The sequence below is a fragment of the Eschrichtius robustus genome, chromosome 11, assembly GCF_028021215.1.
Source record: "Eschrichtius robustus isolate mEscRob2 chromosome 11, mEscRob2.pri, whole genome shotgun sequence".
NCBI lineage: Eukaryota > Metazoa > Chordata > Mammalia > Artiodactyla > Eschrichtiidae > Eschrichtius > Eschrichtius robustus.
This window is the reverse complement of record NC_090834.1, coordinates 51559393-51584790: the sequence shown is the minus strand read 5'-3', so window position 1 is coordinate 51584790 and position 25398 is coordinate 51559393. Positions and strand designations below refer to the sequence as shown.

General features: G+C 38.0%; 1 protein-coding gene across 11 annotated transcripts in view; it reads right to left on the bottom strand.

The window, feature by feature from the left end:
- DLG2 (discs large MAGUK scaffold protein 2) overlaps positions 1-25398 on the bottom strand; it is a 949517-nt gene that overhangs the window by 667210 nt on the left and 256909 nt on the right. For all 11 annotated transcript variants that reach the window (XM_068554434.1, XM_068554426.1, XM_068554427.1 and 8 more), the window contains one exon: positions 13363-13413. In XM_068554434.1, coding sequence (XP_068410535.1) covers positions 13363-13413 — 51 coding nt within the window. The remainder of the gene's footprint in view (positions 1-13362; positions 13414-25398) is intronic.

Genomic DNA, 25398 nt, shown 5'->3' with positions numbered 1-25398 from the left:
GGAGGAAAGTTTTAAAAGCACAATTGGAACACGGCTTGAATTGGATTTCTTGAATTAGGAGAGTGCTAAATTTGCAAGATGTGGTATCATTTTTGTTGTTGTTTTTCCCAAGTTAGGGTAGCATTACTGAGCTTTGAGTAAAGTTTAAGTAAATCAGGGGAGATGGGTGTGGCTTATTTCTCAAACATTAAGAAATAATCCTACGGAGAAATAAAGGCGTCTCCATCCACCTATGACTGTCTTTGTCTTTTGCTTGAAGCTGCTTTCAGCCTTCTGATGCTAACCTAAGCCATTTTGCCATTTGGCTTAGAGTTTCTTTTTGATAAATATATAAACCTTAAAGGTAATCTGAATATATCATGGCTGGTCTGAGAATATCTTACTCCAAAAAGTCTTCCATATTTTTCATGCTTACTGATGGCACCTCATAGTGATTGAAGACCAATCAACCAGCTCTGCCATATACTAGTTTCGTGACCGTGGATAGATGCCTTAACTTCGTTGACCTACAGTTTGCTTCTCTGTAAAAGAGAGGCCTTAAAACTTATGTAATAGACTAATTGCTAAGATTTGAGATAACCAAAAAAGAGTAAGTAACATACAAAGCTAAAATTTCAATAAATGATGTTGATACACTTAGTGTGGCACCAGCATTAGTAAGAGCATGAGCATCGGCTCTGGCTTAAAAGAAGACCCTATCTGTCTGTCTATCTGTCTGTCTGTCTGTCTATCTGTCTGTCTGTCTGTCTGTCTGTCTGTCTGTCTGTCTATCTATCTATCTATCTATCTATCTATCTATCTATCTATCTATCTATCCATCCATCCATCCATCCATCTACAAACACATGTAAATACAAATACATGAAAGAAATGTATATATCACAAAATGTACATAAAATTTATACATGTATGTGCATGGATATATATATATGTATGTGTATACACACACACAATCAGGATGAGAATCAAATCTCTATATCTTGTCAAAAGACTTAAATATTCTTCTAGTGGTTCTGTTAGTGATATACTTTGTTATTCTAGTGATTAAAAACAGCCAGATAGATGTAAAATGCCAAATTAAAAGGATTTTAGCCTCTAAGGGCCTCAAAATTTATATAAAAGGTAGACAACATATGAACACAGGGGACGATGAGAAAGCCCTGAGGTGATGAAAAGGATGGATAAGCTAACTCTGACTGGGGAACTTGACAACGCTTTTCAGAGGAGGTAACACATAAGCTGGGTTTTGAGTAAGAGCTTCTCAGGCAAAAATAGTAAGGGTGTGAAGAGCAATATTAGGATCAGTAGAACCTAGTTGGTGATCCTGAATTAAATGCAAGGTGACATCCTTCTCAATGACTAAATGTGCTTTGTTTAATTTATGCTGAGTCTATACAGTCCGAACATTTTTAAACTATAAAACTAGGTAATACACCTTGGAGGTTCTGGTATCTATGAAAATTTTCATATTATGCACATTTTGTTTCTCCAAAGGATAGATGATTTGAAAGTATAAAAATGCATCAAGCTCATCAAGCTAAGTAGATAAAATATAAGCTTTTAAATCAACTAGTTCTAATCATTTCTCAAATGCTTGAAATAACTTTCAGTTTTCCTACTGTGTATCTCTATTTTGAGATACTAGTATTTTTTTCTTCTCCCTGTATTTTTCCTTTCCCTTTCTCCCCATTAAAGCAGTTAGTCATTGTAGGGGGAGGTAAGAGGGAGTTGAAATCAGAAGCAGCCTGCAAAGATCTCCCTGCTTTTGTTTCTAAAAACCTAAGCCCTTTGAAGAAATTAAAGGGTTTTTGGAGGAAGTAAAAGGGGGAAGAGGAGTCCTCTGCAGAGGGAATAAGCGTGAGGCTTCCCAAATGGGGAGGGGGGCAGGGTGGGGAGAGATTCACTGAACTGGAATGAGAAGGGAGAAAGAATAATTTTCAAAGATAAATGATTTTGAGGCATGTCTAAGAAGATGGGGCCCTAAACAGTTTCCTAAAGAGTCTCATGACCCATTTATGTCATTTAGGATTTGTTTAGTTGCAAGTAACAAAACTCACAATTTAAACTGGCTAACACAATAAAGGAGATTAACAAAAATTCAGAAGGAGTGCTTCAGAGACGGTTTGCTTCATGGTCTCAAGATGTCACCAAGACTGTGTTTTACCCCATTTACCTACTCTGCCGTCTAAAATGGCACTTCATTCTAAAGCTGGAATCCTCTTCTGGTCATAAAATGGCTCCAAGCTACTATCTGAGCTATAGGCTCCCTTACTTCATGACTGTGGAAAAGAGTGGGTTTCTATCTCAGAATTCTAAGCAAGAGTCACAGAATTCACTGTGACTGTACTGGATTAGGTTGCATAGTCACCACTGATGGAGGCTAAGGGCCTCTATCAGTGCTCATTGGCTTAAATCAATAAGGACCTACCCCTTGAGTTCAGAGTCACCCTAGCTTCCATCACAGTACATGCGTTGTGTGGGAGAAGGCAGACATCTGAACTAAAATCCGGGCACAGTTAGCAAAAGGGAAGGGGTGAAAAGAATGAAATGGGTAGATAAACTGACAAATGTCCACTATATTGGAAAGGTGTAGCAGAAACTGACAGACTGAAAGGGACAACTCAGAGAGGAACTATGGGTGTTGCAGCGGTCACCTGTGAGGAAACATGGCCAAACGATGTGTAGGTTGTCTTGTCACTGTATAAGGCCATAGAACTATGGGATAATTCTGGAGGTGGTTGAAGTGTTTGAGAAAAAAGGCACTAAGAGTGACTCAGTTTACATTTGCTACTAGCCTGATAACTGACCTACAGAAAAATAGAGCTACATCACTCAGAGTTTGTTCAGTTGCAAGTAATAAAATCCCCAGCTTTTCAGTTCTCAAGATCTAGTGTTCAGTGACTCAGGTGTGATTGCTGGGTCCCCATCCTGTATTGCTTCTTGGGTCTTTGCTTTCCAGTAGTCTCAGGATCTAGTACCTCCATCAGGATCCTGAAGTCTCAGGACATCCCTGAGTTAGAGCTTTCCTTGCCAAACCTCCTTAACCATCCACAGCTCGTTGATACAAGTCAGGAAAATAGCTCTACTCTGATTAGAAAACTCAAGTGGGAATAATGGAGTTTTGTCACTTCCGTGCAAGTCTTTCCATTGTAGATTTTGTCTAAAAGCTGTTAGTTTTAGAAGTACCATTATACTAGCATCAGATGTGCTTGTAATAATCAAGAGCCATGTTGAAAAAAGATAGGGGTGATAGTGTAACAAGTGGTTCGCAGCAGAAAATGTACTGGTCAGTTTAGATGATGTGAGGGCACTAAGGCTCAGACTAAGGAACTGGGAGAGAGCACTTGTTAATACTCTGGTGACGGTGTGTGGGGTGAAAGAAGGGAGATAAATCAGCTGGGAGCTATAAAGAAAATGGAGAAGGCTGGAGACAGCAGCTGAATTTCAGCTAAATGCATTTTGTGCCAATTCATCTATATCAGACCTTTGAAGTATGTTTACCAGGCGATCTTCAATCCTGAGACTATGATGCTTACATCTAAAGAAAAGTTAGATTAATGACCCACCCAAATGTCTGTAAACCATATTTCTAACAGTCAATTTTTTCCTGAAACCTGAGGCCAATAGTTAACACTGCAAACATGTACAAAAACTTGCTAGTTTCCAAACCTGTCTAGTTTCTAGACAGTAGAGACCTAAATTCATAGACCTGTCACTAGGCATTCTCTTTACTTGCCACTTGTTTTTAATTGTTCTCTAATTCTGGGAGTTGAAACACAGTAATGGGTTACTTTAAAGGGGATGGTATGTGTAAGCTTTGGGGTATTAAGGTTTATTGCAACCTGCCAACAACATTCTCTACCGGAGAGCTTTGCTTTATGACCTTACCTCAGCAGTAAGAGGCACAATTAGAATTTAGAGAAGATAAATATAAGCAAGGTGACATTTATTTTGAGAACAGGCTATGGCAGCATGAGCCTAGGGCAGGACCTATTCAACAACTTCCACACAGTGATAACTAAAATACAGCACCAAGATACATTTGTATAAGTCCACGCGTTGGCAAGTTATGGATGATGGATTTGAACTAGTCTGGCTAAGAAGAATTTAAGGGAAGGGCTCATTTAGCCATTGGAAACAGAGCGGCTGTCTGGTGGGGTCTTTAGGACAGATATAACATAGAAATTGGATGCTTCCCATTCTTTCTCTCTCTTTCTCTCCCTCTTTGTCATCTTCTGTCTCTGGCTCTCTCGGCAGGAAGCCTCATTTTCTCAGATGCGCTTACTCCATGAGGCAGGAAATTCATATGGCAGCCTCTCTCACGCCTCACATCTCACAGCTATACTGCACAGTTGGAAAGCAGCACCTCTCATCCCCCAAACTCCAGGGCGAAAAGTCTTGAGGAGCACTCTTATTGTCTCCGTTTGGCTCAGGTATCAGTCTGTAAACTGTACATCAAATCCCTAAGAAAAGTTTTAAGAGTAAAGATTTCTCATGTTCCACACTCCTGAGGTTCTGATTTATTTGGTCTAGGGCACGGCTCAGGTATCTGTATTCATTTTTTACTAGCTTGCCTGGTAATTCCAATGAGTAGCACTAGACCAATCAACTATACGACCATGGGTACTGTGATGGGCAGTTGTTCCCAGAATGATGTGGTTGGAATGGGCCAAGGAGCAGTTCCCCCAAAGGACGATGTTCTTCTTGCCAGTTGTCATGTGCAAACAAAAAGAATGGCTGCTCACTATATCTCTACAAAATATTTTAAGGAGGTATTAGAGCATGTGAAGCAAATATCATAGCCTGAATCTATTGAAAACAAAAGAAAACACTGTAACTGCTTGTCTAGCTGGGAACTAAATTCTTGTGAGCTAACAAAGAAGGGAAGCTAGAGCAACAAATAGTGTGGGGTTATTCTAGAGGAAGTTATGGCTGCAAACTCAGGGCAGACTCCTTCTATATACTTAACACGCTTAAAAAACACATTGATAATTGGGCACACATACATTTTGGAGATTACTTAAGGAGCTTATCATTTACCGTAAATACAGTCTCTCTCTCTCTCTCTCTCACACACACATACACACACACGCACACACACACACGCACACACGAAAGAAAAGCATACATTTGCCACTTGACTTAGCCCTAGAATCATAGCCTGAAGTTATACCAACAGTGACATCTTTAAAAATAATGAGGCTTAGATAAAGGTGTGAGTATTCACTTTATAAAAACTAATAATACTGAGAATCTATGCTGTTCTATGAACTATTTTAGGCATTTTACATATGTTATTTCTATTTTTCACAGCCAGGCTGTAAAATAGATATCAGTATCGTATTCATCATGAAGAAAACTGAGGCTTAATAGGTTGTCATTTGTTCAAGGTCACATAGAAAGTGGCTGATTCTGGATTCAAAATAAGGTCTGAGTTCAAAGATTGTGCTTCTTTTTACTGCTTATGTGAATCTATTTTTGTTCTATAAATCTTGCAATACCTTCCACAAAGCCAATAAAACTTTGATCAAAATTCATACATATTAAATGTTTTTATATCTAAATACACACTTAGGTTTGGATGGTATCTATGTCCTTAAATATACACGTGTGCATATATTTCAAACACACTAAAATATACACTGATAATTGGAAATACATAAAATTTAAGAAAATTATCTAGCATTAAAAATTATTTAACTAAAATAGAATAAGACTGTGCTATAGCTGACTATATGAAACCCCCTCAAATATCTTCAAGACTCTGGATTTTTGTTCCTGTTACTACTAATTTGAAATAGCTAAAGAGACCCAGAAAAAAATCAGACATTTAGAAACCTAAAGCCTCTACATTACTTTAAGCAATAGACCCTCAATTCCATTTGAATTTAGGAATTTTCATCTTCATGAAAACTCAATAGTGTGAGATAAATAAATTTAGCCTAAGTGATTCAGACATCCAATGAATTTCTAACTAATTTGATACCTGGATGAGTCTGGAAAGTCCATCAGTAGACAATTTTAATGGGTCACTTCTTACCTGCGGTTCACAAATACTGTTTAAAAAATTCCCATATTACCCACCTTATACCCCAAACTCAGTTCATCTGTAGGAATTTGCAGGGTGCAATAAATCAGTCACTTTTCTCTGCCCTATAAAACCGTTTATTTTAGCATGGGTCAAATAATAAGTAACAAAAGTCAATGATTTATATTTGGGAAGATGGCTCAACTCTTTGATTTTTTTTAAATTGCAAAAGAATATCCCTGACTTGTCAGACAGAACATTCGTATAGTGTCCCATGGTCATAAATTCTGCAGCTGTCAGGAAAGCACTGCAAATGTTCTTTTTTTTTAGAGGCTGGGGGTAGGGGTCGGCAGATGGTCAGATAGTCACCTCAACATCTCTGCTAAATTGTAGTCATGCATGCTGGTCAGGGTTATGAAGGCATGATGAATCTATTATCCATGCTGGGTCAACTAGCTTCTCTTGATACAAATCATATTAGGGGTACATAACCTATTAACTTCATACATGGATAATGGATAAATCACTCAGAGGCATGAACTTTATACTCAGCTACCTTTATTAATGTCACAAGAGCTGAGGGTGTCAGAAAGGCTTGAAATACCACAGGTGTCCATCGCTGAGAGGCCCAGATTGTGTTAATGAATTTCTTGGATTATTGTCTAGGCATCTTTGAGTTCCTTGCTCTCTCTAGCATTTTCCCATCCTACAAAACATCAGAATCTGTTCTTCTAACATTCTTAACATATTTTGAATCATCTCCTCTTTCATCACCATTGACAGAATTTAGCCATTAATTATATGTCTTAAATGGCATACCTGCATCATCTCCTGAATCCCATGAAATGTACACCCAATATTGCAGCTAAAGTGATCTTTTGAAACCACAAGTATGATTATGTCACTTTTTCTGCTTAAAATTCTCCAAAGGCTCTCCACTGCCTTCAAGATAAAATTTAAAATTTAAGTTTAAACGTTATCCAAGGCATCTGTATTCCCAGTCCTCTCCATCTCTCCAGCCTGGTCTCTCTCTCTCTCTCTCCGAGTCCTACTTCATACCTTGAAATGCAGTCAGTCATCCTGAACTACTTGCAGTTCCTTCAGCATGTTGCTTTTCCATGGACCCTTGAACATTTGCACTTGCTGTTTCCTGAGAGGCCCTCTTCTTCTACTCCCTTCTCCATGGCTAACTTCCTCTCACCTTTCCTAACCCAAGTTCAGGTATAATGCCTCAGGAAAGTACTCCATTCTGGGCCAGGTAGCCACAGCATTCTGTTCTTCTTTATGGTTTCTGCCTAGTTACTTCTCTGTGTCCTCCCCCAGGTGGTGAAATTTTACGAAACAAGGACTGTGCCCAATGCCCTTGTTCAGAAAGTGTTCAACACCTAAATGTACAGAAGACATGTGTGGGATTCACCATGTGTGGCAAGTGGTCAATGCATTGACCAGTGATGCTCTAGGAGAGGAGTCATCAGCTTGTCCTCAAATTGCCCAGTGGCTTTCCCTGTTCTTTTTATATCATCATAGTAATATAAAGAACACTATAATAAAATTCCTTCCATCAGAGAACTCACAGATCAGTGGAAAGACACTTTATTCATCATTTAGTGTGAGAAATTCTCTCCTTGTGTTAATTTATGGAGGGGCACCTTTCCTAAGAGGGGAAGTCAAGAAAAGTTTCTTGGAGAAAAAACACTTGAGCTTAATTTGGTGCAGTTTAACTTAGTGGCAATGAGCTTAGGTTTTCATGTCTGTTGGGTATGGGGCTGAATCCTAGTTCCATTTTTACTAAGATTGTGACTTTTGACAAGTGAGTTAATTTCTGAGTTTAATTTAAACTCATTTAAATTATGAGTGTCCTAATGTGTTAAATGAAGTTAGCAATATCCACCTCACAGGGATGTTACTAAAGGCGGTTAGTTTATTACTAAATTAAATGTTATAGAGATGGAATGTAGAAAAAGTGTAAGCTGCAAACACATATAGCAAAGACCATAACTTCATCATTGGATGTCTGACATCTAACCAAGTAACTGGGGAAGAAAAAAAGAAAAAAAAAAAGGGAAAGCTGGTATGAAAAGAGTTCTTGTTAGATTAGTGTAAATTGTTCATTGACACCGGGAAGCTAGGTTTTAAGCTTCCACAATGATCCTGATAAATAACACTTGTGAGAACTACCACATTAACATAAAGGAAATGTTAAGAATAATTATGATGCATGCTATTCTAAACCTTTATTTTAACTCATGTAATACTCACAAGAGTCCTAGGAGGTGATTACAAATACCTTAGCCTCATTTTCAGATGTAGAAACTGAGGCACAGAAAGGTTAAGTATTCAGCTCAAAGTAACTTGACCAGCAAGTGATAGAGCCAGGAGTCAAACATAGGCCATGTGTCTCTACTTCACTGTACTTACAGAGGCAGAGCACAGGCGTAATCCAATCATCCACCAAATAGTCACCGAATGCATACTACATTCCAGATACTGTTCTAGGCAAATTGGATATAGAGTTGACTATATATTTATATATAGTATATATTTAGGGGGGACATAGATGTTAACAAAGTAAACAATAAGTACTATGAATTTCAGATATTAGTAAGTACAATTATAAAAGAATAAAGCTATGAAAAGGAAAAAAGTGTGATAGGGAAGCTGGCACTACTTTAAATGGGGTACAAAGGAAAGATTTTTTCTGAGAAGGAGACATTTGAGTTGACATTTAAACGATGGAATGAGCAAACCTTATAAAGAGCTGACAGGAGACTTTCCCAGGCATATAGAATACCATATATAAAGGCCTCGAGGTGAGAAAAGCTTGGCATTTGAGGACTGATGAGAAAGTCAGTATGGCTGAAGTGAAATGTTCTAGAAGTTGATGGTTAGGGCATAATATTGGAGAGAGAAGCAGAGGTCAGATTGCATAAAGCCTTGTAGGTGATGATAATGAGGGTAATTATCACCTCTCGGAGGGTTTTAGGAATAAAAGTGGTATGATCTGGTTTATATTTTGAAAAAGATTACTCTGGCTACTTTGTGGAGAAGAATGGGCAAAAGTAGAAGTTATTACAGTGGTTCAGGCATGGGATGATATTGATTTGGACCAGGATTCAGCAGAGCAGGTGGTAAGATGCAACTGATTTTGAAATATATTTTTATGGTAGCACCAGTAGGACTTGTTCTGGATACGGAGGGAAAAGAGTAATTATACAAGACTCCTAGATATTATTATTATTTTTTGGGGCCTGAATTACGAGGAAAATAATAGAGCCAATTAGTTAAGATGACGAATATTAGGGTAGAAGCAGCTTTGGCCCTAAGGATAGTGAGTGCAGGGAAATCATGAATTCTGTTAGGAATATATCAAGTTTAGAAGATCTTCTTAATGTTCAGGAGAGATGCCAACTGGACAGCTAGCTGTACACATTTGGAATGTGAGAAAGAGGTCATGACTTCAGATTTGGGAATCTGAAGTTGATAGTTGGTATTTAAAGCCATGGGTCTGGATGAAATAACCAAGGGAATGAGGAGAGATTAAGAAGAGGTCTGTGCACTGGGTTTCTGGAGTGTTCCAACAATTAGAGGAAAAGCTGGTGAGGAGACTGAGAAAGGGCACTGAAGACACGGTAAATAAACAGGAGAGTGTTTTGTTCTGGAAGCTGAGAAATTAACATCTTTGAGGAAGGAGGCAGTGACAGCTGCATCAAATGCTGCTGAGAAGTCAGTTAGGACTGTGAACTGATGCTTGTACTTAGCAAGATGGAACCTGCTGTGACTTTGATAGGGACTGTTTTAGGACTACTGTGAGAATGAAAACATGAAATAGGTTAAAATAAGAAAAGGAGGTACTAAAGTGGAGTTGATGCAAATAGACAATTTCCCTAGATTTTTGGTTAAGCAAAATAGAGTAATGAGGCAATAATGGGGGTGGGGAACATTGGGTCAAGGGACATACTTTTTCTTTAAGATGAGAGATATTACATCATGTAATAGATGTAATTAAATTAAATTAATTAAATTTATAGATGTAATTAAATTAAATTAAATTAATCTGGGAAAAAGCAAGAGAGAAACTGATATTGCAGGAGAGAGAGGAGAAAACTCCAGAAGCAAAGTCCTTAAATGGATAAGAGGTTATGGAGACCAGGTCACAGGTGAAGAGCTGGCCTTGGAAAGCAGCAGGGAAAATTCCTTCATTGTAACGGGGAGAGCACACTAGTGGACCTGGTGGTAGGAAAGTAAGGTGGTTTTCATTTGATTGCTTGGATTTTCTCAAGGCCACATGAAGAGAGATCAATAGATAAGAGAGAGGATGAGGGAGGGAGTGTTTGAGATTTGAGGGAAGCAAATGAGATATGAAACTTTTGTCCCAGAGAAAGAGAAAATGATTCTTCTAAAGAAATTTATAAGAATTGCTCGGGTGTTTTGAGCGTTCATTTGAAACCAATAGTTATAAATTTAAAGTGAGATGACTAGGTGTTTCTCTAGCTATGTTCAGTTACCCAGGTGCTGGCATGGAGTAAGTAGGAAGGTGTAGGTTTAACCAGGGTAGATTAACAAGGGCTGAGAGTTTGCTGGATGAACACAAATAAAGAGAGAGGGAAAAAAAAATGTTGAGCGTGCGAGAAGGAGAATTAGAGTGATGGGACCAGGAAACATATGCTATAGGGGAGGAGGAAGGGGAGGGCATAAAGAAGGGTGAAAACAGGAGGTAAATGGTGAAATCAATAATTCGAGGTCCCAATGGGGGCGAAGAATTTTGGGAGTGGGGGCAGTAGAATAAATGTTAAGGGCAGATAGGAGGTGGTGTTCTGAGAAGATGATGCTTGACACAGAGGTCTTGGAGGGGGTACAGCTAATGGCCACGACAAGGTTCAGAGTGTGATCAGGAACCCTAGGGCAGGAAGTAAGGGAAGTGAGATGGCAAGCTGTCTCATGAAGCAAGTAAGCATCAGAACACATACTAGCACCCACAATTGTCTGACTCCTAGAGAATGTTCTACTTCAAACCAATGTTAGCTTCTAACTATTTCTGACTTGTAAAGCCAGGGTAACTAAATGGCATTTTAGTCAAGATGTATATATGTGTGGGGTTCAGAGACAGAGAGGTTGGCCTCATAAGCATGAGATCTGTCCTACATTTAGAAGGTCCTACATTACAAGGCTCCTACATTTAGAAGGTCCTACATTTACAAGGTCCTACATTTAGAAGGCTCCTGCTGTTGCCATCTTTTAATTCTTACTAGTTTTTAAACAAGGGCCTCACGGTTTCATTTTGCACTGCATCCCACAATTTATGTACCTAATTCCAGAGAGAAGATTAATAATTTAGAAGGAGAAATATCTTCTCTTTTCTCATTGGGGCTAATTTTCCACAAACCTCACTTTTCTCCATTTAACATGCCTTTAAAATTTTATCAAAGTTCATAATGGAAGTTTTAAAGAACCCATCTGTTAAACTCTTAACTTTTAATGTAAATTTCCTTTTAAAGCCACTCACAATAAAAATTAGGCTGGAAGTGAGAAATTCCCTGACTCAGGAAAGTGAATTATCAGTAAACTGAAAAGGAAAAATACATGTAAATGTAGATCTAGAGTCTGAGTTCATGCTTGAATGATAGCTTAGGAAAAATACTTACATTTCTATTTTTTAATATATGTGTATTACATGTTTATTATGGAAAGTGTAGGAAATAAACATAAACAAAAAGAAGTAACTAAAAACTACTCAAAAATCCTTAAGAAGAGTTAACCACTTTTAACATTTTGGTGTATATCCTTCCAGGCTTTATGTAAATATTTGTGAATGTGTATTATTCATATATAGCTTTATTTGTGTTTATTGGATTATATTTAAATGTCATTTTTAAACTTGATTTTTAATTTAATAATAGAGTCTGGTTGGACCTCCTATCCTTGTAATTAAATATTTTTCTAAAATACTATTAATATAACTCAATTTTCTGTTATGTGGACATATAATAATGTATTATTAAACACTTGGCTTTTTCAGTCTTCACTATTATAAACAATACCAATATGAACATTCTTTGTAGACTTGTGTATTTCTATAACTCCTGGGTCAAAAAGTGTCCATTTTAAAGCTTTTGATCCATGTTTCTAAACTGCTCTTTCATGGCTACTCCAATTTCCAGGCCCACTCAATGGCAGTGAACATTAACCTTTTTTTTTTTTTTTTAAACTGGAGGTTTGTATGGTAAGTTCTGGGGTGGATCCTTAGTATTCCCTTAGTTTTTTTTTTTTTTTTTTTAATGCTATTCTTGTCTGCTTACATTCTTTTTATTTATATATGTATGTATGGCTGTGTTGGGTCTTCGTTTCTGTGCGAGGGCTCTCTCTAGTTGTGGCAAGCGGGGGCCACTCTTCATCGCGGTGCGGGGGCCGCTCTTCACCGCGGTGCGCGGGCCTCTCACTATCGCCGAGCACAGGCTCCAGACGCGCAGGCTCAGTAATTGTGGCTCACGGGCCGAGCTGCTCCGCGGCACGTGGGATCCTCCCAGACCAGGGCTCGAACCCGCGTCCCCTGCACCGGCAGGCAGACTCTCAACCACTGCGCCACCAGGGAAGCCCTATTAACCTTTCTTTTAAATGTTTTGCCAATGGGGTTGACAAAAACTGTTTAGTACCATTGTTTTCTTTGTTTAATAATAAAGTTGAGCAGGTTTTTGGATGTTATTGGCCTTTTCTTTTTTGATGAATGTCCTGTTAATTCCTTTCAGTCATTTTTTTTTCTAGGTGGTCTTTGGCCTTTCTTTTGTTCTTCTGTAAAATATCTTTATATATTTGGGTTATGGTACACAGAATTTCCCTAATTTGTCAAACCCATGCCAAGGTCTTAACAACACACTGGCAGAGCTCTGCAGGGTTGCTATGTTTTTCTCTATGGGGGAGGTTTTAAAATCCATCACTTGTTTTTTTTAAACTAAAAAATGCATGGTAATGGTAGTTATGAAGATAGTATTAATATCACATAAATGAAAATATTTTATAATATATCTTAAAATGTATAGAAAAACATTTATACTGAAAACAACAGGAAAAGAGTATCATACAAGCTCACTGAATATTTGTCTTTCCTATTCATTTCTCCAAATCCTGGCAATGTAGTTTACACACTGAACATTCTGGTGATTCGGTCTGCTTGTCTCCATGCCCTCCACTGAAAGCATTTCATTAATATTCTCATTGTGAGTGCTGTTAGAAATTTCCAGGGTATAAGACACAATTGCACATTTTCACAAGACAACCCATTAGGATGCAGAATGTGGAATGCAAGATTAGGGTTTTGGATTATTGGGTTTTTTACTTACCCTCTCCAGTGTAATTTCTTCAAACTCATATTCAATTTCTGTCCCATTGACCTGTAAATAGGAAAAAAATAGAGAGAAAGATTAAATACATTTTGAGGAGGAGAGAGCTGCATTTTACATAACATTAGGGGGTTAAATTTCATCCTGGCTATGAATAAACCACACTTTGTTGATGTTTGTGATTGTATGTTTTCATCCAAATGAAATATAATCCAAGCTATTCTAAAATATGAGTGAGACTCTAGAAAAAAACACTTATTGCATCCCTTAGAATTTTGTGATGTTTGGGGGAGAGGAAACAATACAAAATGTGCACTGTGAGTTTGCAAAGAATAAACCAACTAGGGGCAATGTTACAGTTACAAGGGGAAAAAATTTCCTAATATCTTTAAAATTTTCCATGAAGAGACACTAAAATATGACTTTAAGAAATTAGTGGCAAGGGCAGCACAACCATATGACATTTCTGGCTGTAAAACAGCATTAAGAATGACCATGTCAGATAAGAAATGCCTTTTCTTTATTGGTTCAAGCTCAGGTAATTTATCCCCATTATCCTCTTGTTATGTTTGTTGGGAAGCCCTGGACCATGTAACCATGCCTTCAGTAGCAATGAGAAAAGAAAAAACCAGGACATGTCTGAAATTCCTAGTGAGAAAGCGTTTTCACCATCCAACCAACCCTTAAATTTATTTAAACTTACAGAGAGAAACATTTTAAATATAGCCAGGCAACATAAAACATATGCCTTAGATTTCAACAGACATGAATATAGAATATATGAAGAGCTACTTTAAAATAATCTAACAAATATTCAATTCCCACTTTTATCTATCACAGAGCCCTCCTCAGTCAGGCAAAACCTCTGAGCAAGAAAATTCTTGAATAGGCGGTTTCTTTTTTCTTATATATGTCTTGGCAACATCATTAACATTTAGAAATCAGCCAGAAAAATCTAATTTTCAACCAAAAAGCCATAATTTTTGTAATGTTCTAACTTCAGTTTACTGTCCCTTCTTTAGAAGAATTTAAATATAGTTCTTGCATATTGAGAGCTCTCTGGAAGGCAAGGATCAGATAGCCCCATTACCTAATACAGGCTGGCAAAAAAGAAATGATGAAGGGGAAAAAAAGTGAATGAATGAATGACTGAACTAAGTAATTAAATTATTTATCTGATTTATAAACACAGACGCTTGTGGGTTCTCTTCCACAAGGAATATAAGGAATTTGTATATGGTATCATTAATTGAAGGCATAAAACTATCATCAGCAAATATAAAGAATGACAATAGACTTTACTTATGTGTGTCCAGCAGCCACTTAGAGCATGTTTTTGATTTTCTAATTACATGAGCTAATTGGGGAATCACATTTTACTGTGTTACTACATTATCAAACAGCCCTAAACCAAATTTGATTTTCTGGGCTTCAACAACTTAATGACTCAGAGAAGAGAACTTGATGATGTTAGAACTAAGCTTTAGCAACTTTATAGACATATTTTTGTTCTTCACACGTAAAAGTACAAAAGGAAACTCAAAACTCCCTGTATGTGTGTGTTTCCATATTAATCCTTTTTATTCATAATTTTTTTTAGTTGACAGAGAGAAGGCAGAGAGGGAAGGCTGAGCTAATGTGATGTGTTTTAATTCTTGCAGTATGGCTCCATGAAGCCCTTCTTTGCTTCAGTGCTTCTCTAGAGTGGAGCCCTTCACGTTATTAAAGTGGTGCAAACTGCAAAGAAAAAGACAACTTCAAAGAGAAGAAAACAAGCCTCTGATAATAAATATCAGAGGTGAAAATTCTGTTAGGAAGGGCTTAAAAGACAAGAATATTTTAGTGACACACATTGCATAGCTGGGGTCTACCAAAATCTCTGCTGAACATTTGTATGATCATATATGTTGACTTTTAGATCCTAGAAGCATTATTTATACACAATCTAATTTGCATTCAGAAGTTCCCCAGTCAGCTAGGTGAACCATTGATGGCTTACATTTACTCCATGGGTCTTTAGTTTTCAACCCAAGAAAAGTATGTCATTTGCCTAATTCAGTAGTATCCAGGATCTCTTTTTAAGAGGGGAAGATGACGTCCAGGTTGGGATGTAACCTTACCTTTAAAAGAAAATATTCCATGACTACAACAGGATTTAGTGAAATTATAAAGAAGTGAAAGGATTTTAGCATAGGTGAAGCAATATTTCAACCTGTAATTGAGGAGCATTTAAAACATGGGATTATAAGAGCCAGAGTGGGAATTTAGGAAAGACATTTAAGAGGTTCTAGCGTTTATTGTTTTGTCACTAGGAGAGCATCATCTATGTTCTGCCTAAGAACCTCTAAGATAAGAAATCCTACAAGGTCCCTTGGCAAAGACCTTGGGGGAAAGAATGAAATAGAAAGAACTAAGAATACCTCCATTCTAAACAGAGGTATATAAGAGTGCACTGTGACATTTGTGAAAATTTAGTTAACTTATCAGAGGAGTACACCAATTCAACAGTCTTTAAATATTTTTTGTTCACATTTGCTTAGAAGAATGGTTGCTTACTGAGTGGTAAGGACACAAGAGGCATGAACAGTAATTCCCTCCTAGCCATAATTTCATGTATTCTGATTCAGAAAAACCAAGAAAAACTGTTGTGAATGGCTCCCATCATCTGCTGGGGGGACGTGGTTTACAGACTGTCTATTGTCTGAACTTGTCTCAGTGGCCTCACTCTACTCCCAATTAGTTTGGCAATATATGCCTTTTAATTCACAAAGGATTCTCTTCCTAAAAAATACTGCCACTTATATATATATATATATATTTTTTCTTGACCAGTAATACTTCCTGTGATATTTAAGCACCCTGGTAATGTTTTATGATCCTGATAGTTTGGAGCCTGTACAGTGGCATGGAGAGGGCTCTCATTATTTCAGATCTGGCTCTGACCATCACTGACAGTCTCCCCTCCACCTGGAAAAGTGAGAGGATTGGCAGTATTTTAGACATGGAGGGTCACTAAAGTAGATGGAATTTCCCAGTTTTGAAATACGTTTTTCTTCAGATACTTGATTTTTCTGAACCTAATGGTTATGTAGTGACAGCTGGTAGGTTTCCATGGTGGCTAGAAAATCAAATTGATGCCACACATTGTCCTGCATAGTTCTGGGCATGTAGCCTTCCTGGCCTCATATGGAAGTTAAGACAAGAGCATAACTTACTCAAATTCAAATTTGGTATTTAAAGTTCTAATTTAATAAACTTTGAATACTTTTCATATATTTTTCTCTCTCTGACAGTCTTTAGGTTAATTTCACTGATTTTTTTTTTTTTTTCCCTTGAGTGCTATAGTACCACCTGCCTGGGTGATAATACAATTTGATTTTGAGATCTACTTTTATCTCCTGAAAAGAGGTTTTTCATGAATAACACATGTGAACTAGTCCATGGTTTAATGTTCTTTAATTGGAACCTTAAGTAATGATTTCTTTGATTTTTTTTGTTCTTTTCCACATTTGTAATTTCATTAAAACTAACAGCATACCAAAATGTAAGATGAATGAATTTTTATACATTCCCATATCACAGATTAAAGCAAATGTTAAAACATGAATATCAAAGTGTTGGCTTCTTAGGACTAAACACAATTTCACCCAATGAACAAGTATTGAGCATGCATGGTGTGCCAAGTGATGTGACAGGTAGTGAGAAAATAAAGATTTTATGACATTATCGCTATTCTCAAGAAACATACAGTCCTTAAAGAGGTACCAAACACAAACATATTAAAACCTCACAGAAGTGTGATATCCAATACACAAAATATACAACTGGACTTGAGCCACAGCCCCACTGTTGCCACATGCAAGATCTGTACAGATATATTTACTATTTGTTGTATATATATATTTGATTCCTTAGTAGTATAGAATATGACAGATAATGTACTAATTCTGCCCTTTATTATAAGCGATTATAATACAGTAAATAAGACATCTCTGAATCTTATGGTTTTAGCATATAAAGCAGAGTGATGAACGTGAACAATATTTAAAGATATCTGCGACAACTGTCTTAAAATAAAAAATGGGGGGGGGGACCTTCAAGATGGCAGAGGAGTAAGACGTGGAGATCACCTTCCTCCCCGCAAATACATCAAAAATACAACTACATGTGGAACAACTCCTACAGAACACCTACTGAATGTTGGCAGAAGACCTCAGACTTCCCAAAAGGCAAGAAAATCCCCACATACATGGGTAGGGAAAAAGAAAAAAGAAAAAACAGAGACAAAAGAATATGGATGGGACCTGCACCTCTGGGAGGGAGCTGTGAAGGAGGAAAAGTTTCCAAAGACTAGGAAGCCCCTTCACTGGTGGAGACAGGGTGTTGGCGCAGGGGAAGCTTCAGAACCATGGAGGAGAGCACAGCAACAGGGGTGCAGAGGGCAAAGCGGTGAGATTCCCGCACAGAGGATCGGTGCCCACCAACACTCAACAGCCTGAGAGGCTTGTCTGCTTACCCGCCAGGGCAGGTGGGGGCTGGGAACTGAGGCTCCAGGTTTGGAGGTCAGACCCCAGGGAGAGGACTGGGGTTGGCTGCATGAACACAGCCTGAAGGGGGCTAGTGTGCCACAACTATCCAGGAGGGCGTCCAAGAAAAAGTCTGGACCTGCCTAAGAGGCAAGAGGCCATTGTTTCGGGGTGCACGAAGAGAGGGGATGCCTTCCCTGTCTGCCCACAGAAGACAGTGCACTGCTTAAATGAGCTCCAGAAATGGGCGTGAGCTGAGTCTATCAGCTTGAACCCCAGAGATGGGCATGAAACACTAATGCTGCTGCTGCAGCCACCAAGAACCCTGTGTGCAAGCACAGGTCACTATCCAAACACCAAAGGGGGCCTGTGCAGTCCGCCACTGCCAGGGTCCCATGATCAAGGGACAACTTCCCTGGGAGAACACACGGCACACCTCAGGCTGTTGCAACCTCACACCGGCCTCTGCCGCCGCAGGCTCACCCTGCATTCCAATTATAACTACCATACCCATCCTTCCCCCCGGCCTGAATGAGCAAGAGCCCCCTAATCAGCTGCTGCTTTAACACTGTCCTGTCTGCACATGAACAGACGCCTGAGGGCGACCTACACGCAGAGGCCCGGCCAAAACCAAAGCTGAACACCAGGAGCTGTGCGAACAAAGAAGAGAAATGGAAATTTCTCCCAGCAGCCTCAGGAGCATAGGATTAAATCCCCACAATCAACTTGATGTACCCTGCATCTGTGGAATACCTGAACAGACAACGAATCAACCCAAAATTGAGGCGGTGGACTTTGGGAGCAACTGCAGATTTGAGGTTTGCTGTCTGTGACTGATTGTTTATGATTTTTATGTTTATCTTAGTATAGTTTTTAGCACTTGTTATCATTGGTGGATTTCTTTATTGGTTTGGTTGCTCTCTTCTTCTTTTTTCTTTTTATTATTACTTTAAAAATTTTTTATTTTACTAATTTAAAAAATTTTTTTAAGTTCATAATTTTATATTTATTTTATTTATCAGTTTTTTTTTCTTTTTTTCTCCCTTTTCTTCTGAGCCCTGGGGCTGACAGGGTCTTGGTGCTCCGGCTAGGTGTCAGGCCTGTGCCTCTGAGGTGGGAAAGCCGAGTTCAGGACATTGGAACACCAGAGACCTCCCAGCCCCACATAATATCAATCAGCGAGAGCTCTCCCAGAGATCTCCGTCTCAACGCTAAGACCCAGCTCCACCCAATGGTCAGCAAGCTCCAGGGCTGCATACACCACGCCAAACAACTAGCAAGACAGGAACACAACCCCACACATTAGCAGAGAGGCTGCCTAAAATCATAATAAGTTTCCAGACACCACAAAACACACCACCAGACTCAGCCCTGCCCACCAGAAAGACAAGAACACAGAACACAGGCACCAGTCCCCTCTACCAGGAAGCCTACAAAAGCCACTGAACCAACCTTACCCACTGGGGGCAGACACCAAAAACAACAGGAACTATGAACCTGCAGCTTGTGAAAAGGAGACCCCAAACACGGTAAGTTAAGCGAAAGGAGAAGACAGACAAATATGCAGCAGATGGAGGAGCAAGGTAAAAACCCACCAGACCAAACAAATGAAGAGGAAATAGGCAGTCTACCTGAAAAAGAATTCAGAGTAGTGATAGTAAAAAATGATGTAAAATCTTGGAAACAGAATGGAGAAAATACAAGAAATGTTTAACAGGGACCTAGAAGAACTAAAGAGCAAACAAAAAATGAACAACACAATTAATGAAATTAAAAATTCTCTAGAAGGAATCAGTAGCAGAATAACTGAGGCAGAAGAACAGATAAGTGACCTGGAAGAAAAAATAGTGGAAATAACTACTGCAGAGCAGAATAAAGAAAAAAGAATGAAAAGAATTGAGGACAGTCTCAGAGACTTCTGGGACAACATTAAACACACCAACTTTAGAATTACAGGGGTCCCAGAAGAAGAAGAGAAAATCAAAGGGTCTAAGAAAATATTTGAAGAGATTATAGTTGAAAACTTCCCTAACATGGGAAAGGAAATAGTCAATCAAGTCCAGGAAGGACAGAGAGTCCCATACAGGATAAATCCAAGGAGAAACATACCAAGACACATATTAATTAAATTATCAAAAATTAAATACAAAGAAAAAATATTAAAAGCAGCAAGGGAAAAGCAACAAATAACATACAAGGGAATCCCCGTAAGGTTAACAGCTGATCTTTCAGCAGAAGCTCTGCAAGCCAGAAGGGATTGGCAGGACATATTTAAAGTGATGAAAGGAAAAAACCTACAACCAAGATTACTCTACACAGCCAGGGTCGCATTCAGGTTTGACAGAGAAATTAAAACCTTTACAGACAAGCAAAAGTTAAAAGAAGTCAGCACCACCAAACCAGCTTTACAACAAATGCTAAAGGAACTTCTCTAGGCTGGAAACACAAGAGAAGGAAAAGACCTACAAAAACAAACCCAAAACAATTAATGGTAATAGGAACATACATATCAATAATTACCTTAAATGTAAATGGATTAAATGTTCCAACCAAAAGATATAGACTGGCTGAATGGATACAGAAACAAGACCCGTATATATGTGGTCTACAAGAGACCCACCTCAGACCTAGGACACATACAGACTGAAAGTGAGGGGATGGAAGAAGATATTAGATGCAAATGGAAATCAAAAGAAAGCTGGAGTAGCAATTCTCATATCGGATAAAACAGACTTTAAAATAAAGACTATTACAAGAGACAAAGAAGGACACTACACGCTACATAATGATCAAGGGATCAATCCAAGAAGAAGATATAAAAATGGTAAATATTTAAGCACCCAACACAGGAGCACCTCAGTACATAAGGCAAATGCTAACAGACATAAAAGGGGAAATTGACAGTAACACAAGAATAGTAGGGGACTTTAAAACCTCACTTTCACCAATGGACAGATCATCCAAAATGAAAATAAATAAGGAAACACAAGCTTTAGATGATACATTAATCAAGATGGACTTAACTGATATTTATAGGACATTCCAATCAAAAACAAGAGGATACACTTTCTTCTCAAGTGCTCAGGGAACATTCTCCAGGATAGATCATATCTTGGGTCACAAATCAAGCCTTGGTAAATCTAAGAAAATTGAAATCGTATCAAGTATCTTTTCTGACCACAGCGCTATGAAACTCAATATCAATTACAGGAAAAAAGTGTAAAAAATACAAACACATGGAGGTTAAACAGTACACTACTAAATAACCAAGAGATCACTGAAGAAATCAAAGAGGAAATCCAAAAATACCTAGAAACAAAGGACAATGAAAACACGACGACCCAAAACCTATGGGATGCAGCAAAAGCAGTTCTAAGAGGGAAGTTTATAGCAATACAATCCTACCTCAAGAAACAAGAAACATCTCAAATAAAAAACCAAACATTACACCTAAAGCAATTAGAAAAAGAAGAACAAAAGAACCCCAAAGTTAGTGGAAGGAAAGAAATCATAAAGATCAGATCAGAAATAAATGAAAAAGAAACAAAGGAAACAATAGCAAAGATCAATAAAACTAAAAGCTGGTTCTTTGAGATATAAACAAAATTGATAAACCACTAGCCAGACTCATCAAGAAAAAAAGGGAGAACACCCAAATGAACAGAATTAGAAATGAAAAACGAGAAGAAACAACTGACACTTCAGAAATATAAAGGATCATGAGAGATTACTACAAGCAACTATATGCCAATAAAATGGACAACCTGGAAGAAATGGACAAATTCTTAGAAAACCACCACCTTCTGACCTGAACCAGGAAGAAATAGAAAATATGAACAGACCAATCACAAGCACTGAAATTGAAACTGTGATTAAAAATCTTCCAAAAAACAAAAGCCCAGGACCAGATGGCTTCACAGGCAAATTCTATCAAACATTTAGAGAAGAGCTAACACCTATCCTTCTCAAGCTCTTCCAAAATATAGCAGCAGGAGGAACACTCCCAAACTCATTCTATGAGCCCACCATCACCCTGATACCAAAACCAAAGATGTCACAAAAAAGAAAACTACAGGTCAATATTACTGATGAACATAGATGCAAAAATTCTCAACAAAATACCAGCAAACAGAATCCAACAGCACATTAAAAGGATCATACACTGTGATCAGTGGGGTTTATTCCAGGAAGGCAAGGATTCTTCAATATATGCAAATCAATCAATGTGATACACCATATTAACAAAATGAAGGATAAAAATCATATGACCATCTCAATAGATGCAGAAAAAGCTTTCGACAAAATTCAATACCCATTTATGATAAAAACCCTCCAGAAAATAGGCACAGAGGAAACTTACCTCAACATAATAAAGGCCACATATGACAAACCCACAGCCAACATTGTTCTCAATGGTGAAAAACTGAAGCCATTTCCTCTAAAATCAGGAAAAAGACAAGCTTGCCCACTCTCACCACTATTATTCAACATAGTTTTGGAAGTGTTAGCCACAGCAGTCAGAGAAGAAAAAGAAATAAAAGGAATCCAAATCGGGAAAGAAGCAGTAAAACTGTCATTATTTGCAGATGGCATGATACTATACATAGAGAATCCTAAAGATGGTACCAGAAAACTACTAGAGCTAATCAATGAATTTGGTAAAGTAGCAGGATACAAAATTAATGCACAGAAATCTCTTCCATTCCTATAAACTAATGGTGAAAAATCTGAAAGAGAAATTAAGGAAACACTCCCATTTACCAGTGCAACAAAAAGAATAAAATACCTAGGAATAAACCTACCTAAGGAGACAGAAGACCGGTATGCAGAAAACTATAAGAAACTGATGAAAGAAATTAAAGATGATACTAACAGATGGAGAGATATACCATGTTCTTAGACTGGAAGAATCAACATTGTGAAAATGACTCTACTGCCCAAAGCAATCTACAGATTCAATGCAATCCCTATCAAACTACCACTGGCATTTTTCACAGAACTAGAACAAAACGTTTCACAATTTGTATGGAAACACAAAAGACCCCGAATAGCCAAAGCAATCTTGAGAAAGAAAAATGGAGTTGGAGAAATCAGGCTCCCTGACTTCAGACTATACTACAAAGCTACAGTAATCAAGACAGTATGGTACTGGCACAAAAACAGAAATATAGATCAATGGAATAGGATAGAAAGCCCAGAGATAAACCCACGCACATATGGTCACCTTATCTTTGATAAAGGAGGCAAGAACATACAATGGAGAAAAGACAGCCTCTTCAATAAGTGGTGCTGGGAAAACTGGACAGCTGCATCTAAAGGAATGAAATTAGAACAATTCCTAACACCATACACAAAAATAAACTCAAAATGGATTAAAGACCTTAATGTAAGACCAGACACTATAAAACTCTTAGAGGAAAACATAGGAAGAACGCTCTTTGACGTAAATCACAGCAAGATCCTTTTTGACCCACCTCCTAGAGAAATGGAAATAAAAACAAAAATAAACAAATGGGACCTAATGAAACTTAAAAGCTTTTGCACAGCAAAGGAAACCATAAACAAGATGAAAAGACAGCCCTCAGAATGGGAGAAAATATTTGCAAACAAAGCAACTGACAAAGGATTAATCTCCTTTTCTCATGCAGCTCAATATCAAGAATCAAACAACCCAATGCAAAAATGGGCAGAAGACCTAAATAGATATTTCTCCAAAGAAGATATACAGATTGCCAACAAACACATGAAAGACTGCTCAACATCACTAATCATTAGACAAATGCAAATCAAAACCACAATGAGGTATCACCTCACACTGGTCAGAATGGCCATCATCAAAAAATCTACAAACAATAAATGCTGGAGAGGGTGTGGAGAAAAGGGAACCCTCTTGCACTGTTGGTGGGAATGTAAATTGATACAGCCACTATGGAGAACAGTATGGAGGTTCCTTAAAAAACTAAAAATAGAGCTACCATACGACCCAGCAATCCCACTACTGGGCATATACCCTGAGAAAACCACAATTCAAAAAGAGTCATGTACCGCAATGTTCACTACAGTACTGTTTACAATAGCCAGGACATGGAAGCAACCTAGGTGTCCATCGACAGATAAATGGATAAAGAAGATGTGGCACATATATACAATGGAATATTACTCGACCATAAAAAGAAGCAAAATTGAGTTTTTTGTAGTGAGTTGGATGGACCTAGAGTCTGTCATATAGAGTGAAGTAGGTCAGAAAGAGAAAAACATATACCATATGCTAACACATTTATATGGAATCTAAAAAAAAAAAAAAGGTTCTGATGAACCTAGGGGCAGGACAGGAATAAAGATGCAGACGTAGAGAATGGACTTGAGGACAAGGGGAAGGGTAAGCTGGGATGAAGTGAGAGAGTAGCATTGACATATATACACTACGAAATGTAAGTTAGATAGCTAGTGGGAAGCAGCTGCATAGCACAGGGAGATCAGCTCAGTGCTTTGTGACCACTTAGAGGGGTGGGTTAGGGAGGGTGGGAGCAAGAGGGAGGGGATATGGGGATATATGTATACATATAGCTGATTCACTTTGTTATACAGCAGAAACTAACACAACATTGTAAAGCAGTTATACTCCAATAAAGCTGTTAAATAAATAAAAATAAAAAATAGAAATTTTAGCTATAATAGCACACAATTCTTGTTATGAGATTGTTGGGAAGAATAAACGAGATTACATGCCTTCACTGCCTTGCACATAGTAGGTATTCAGTAGTGACAGCTATTCTATTGAGTTCTGGATTAACAATCTGCAAGGGCCACAAGATTTATTTGATCGAATGTTGGATGCTTGCTAATTTCTCCAGTAGTACAAAATATCACTTAAGAAGCAAACAAACTTGCTTTCTTCTACAAAATCCACTAAAAACCTTTTTTAACACAAACACTTCTTTCATGAACTCATCTAAGACGTACTCCCTTATGGACAGGAATTGTCCTTGCTGTCTCTCCCAAATCAGGTCAGTGTGGCTTTCATTCAGAATATAACCGCAACTGGATTTTCTCCCAATCTTTTGTCCACTCATTCTTGTGTTTTCTTTTTAATATTCTCTTTCCCAGTTTGACCATCATGTTTCTCTGCTACTGGCACTCAGTTTCCTAAGGCTGCTCTCATTGCATCCCTTATATCCCATCCTCATAAGGATACACACTTTATTTTACTCATTTTTTGTACGCCTGCAACTTCTGGTGCCATGCCTTGTTCATAGTACGTCTTCAGAAGAATCTTTAGAATCAGGTCATGCGAGAACGCCAAAAATTGCACTGTCATTGAAATCTTCTCCATCTTCAAGTAAGTATTAGGCCTCCCCTAATAACTGTGGTCTTTTCCTATGATATATGACTTGAATTTATCTCGGCAAATTTTTATGCACATGCATTGGTAATTTCTAATTTAAATACCAAATACGTGAATTAAAACATAATCTAACACTTTAGAACCTACCATGTGCTAGGTATGGTG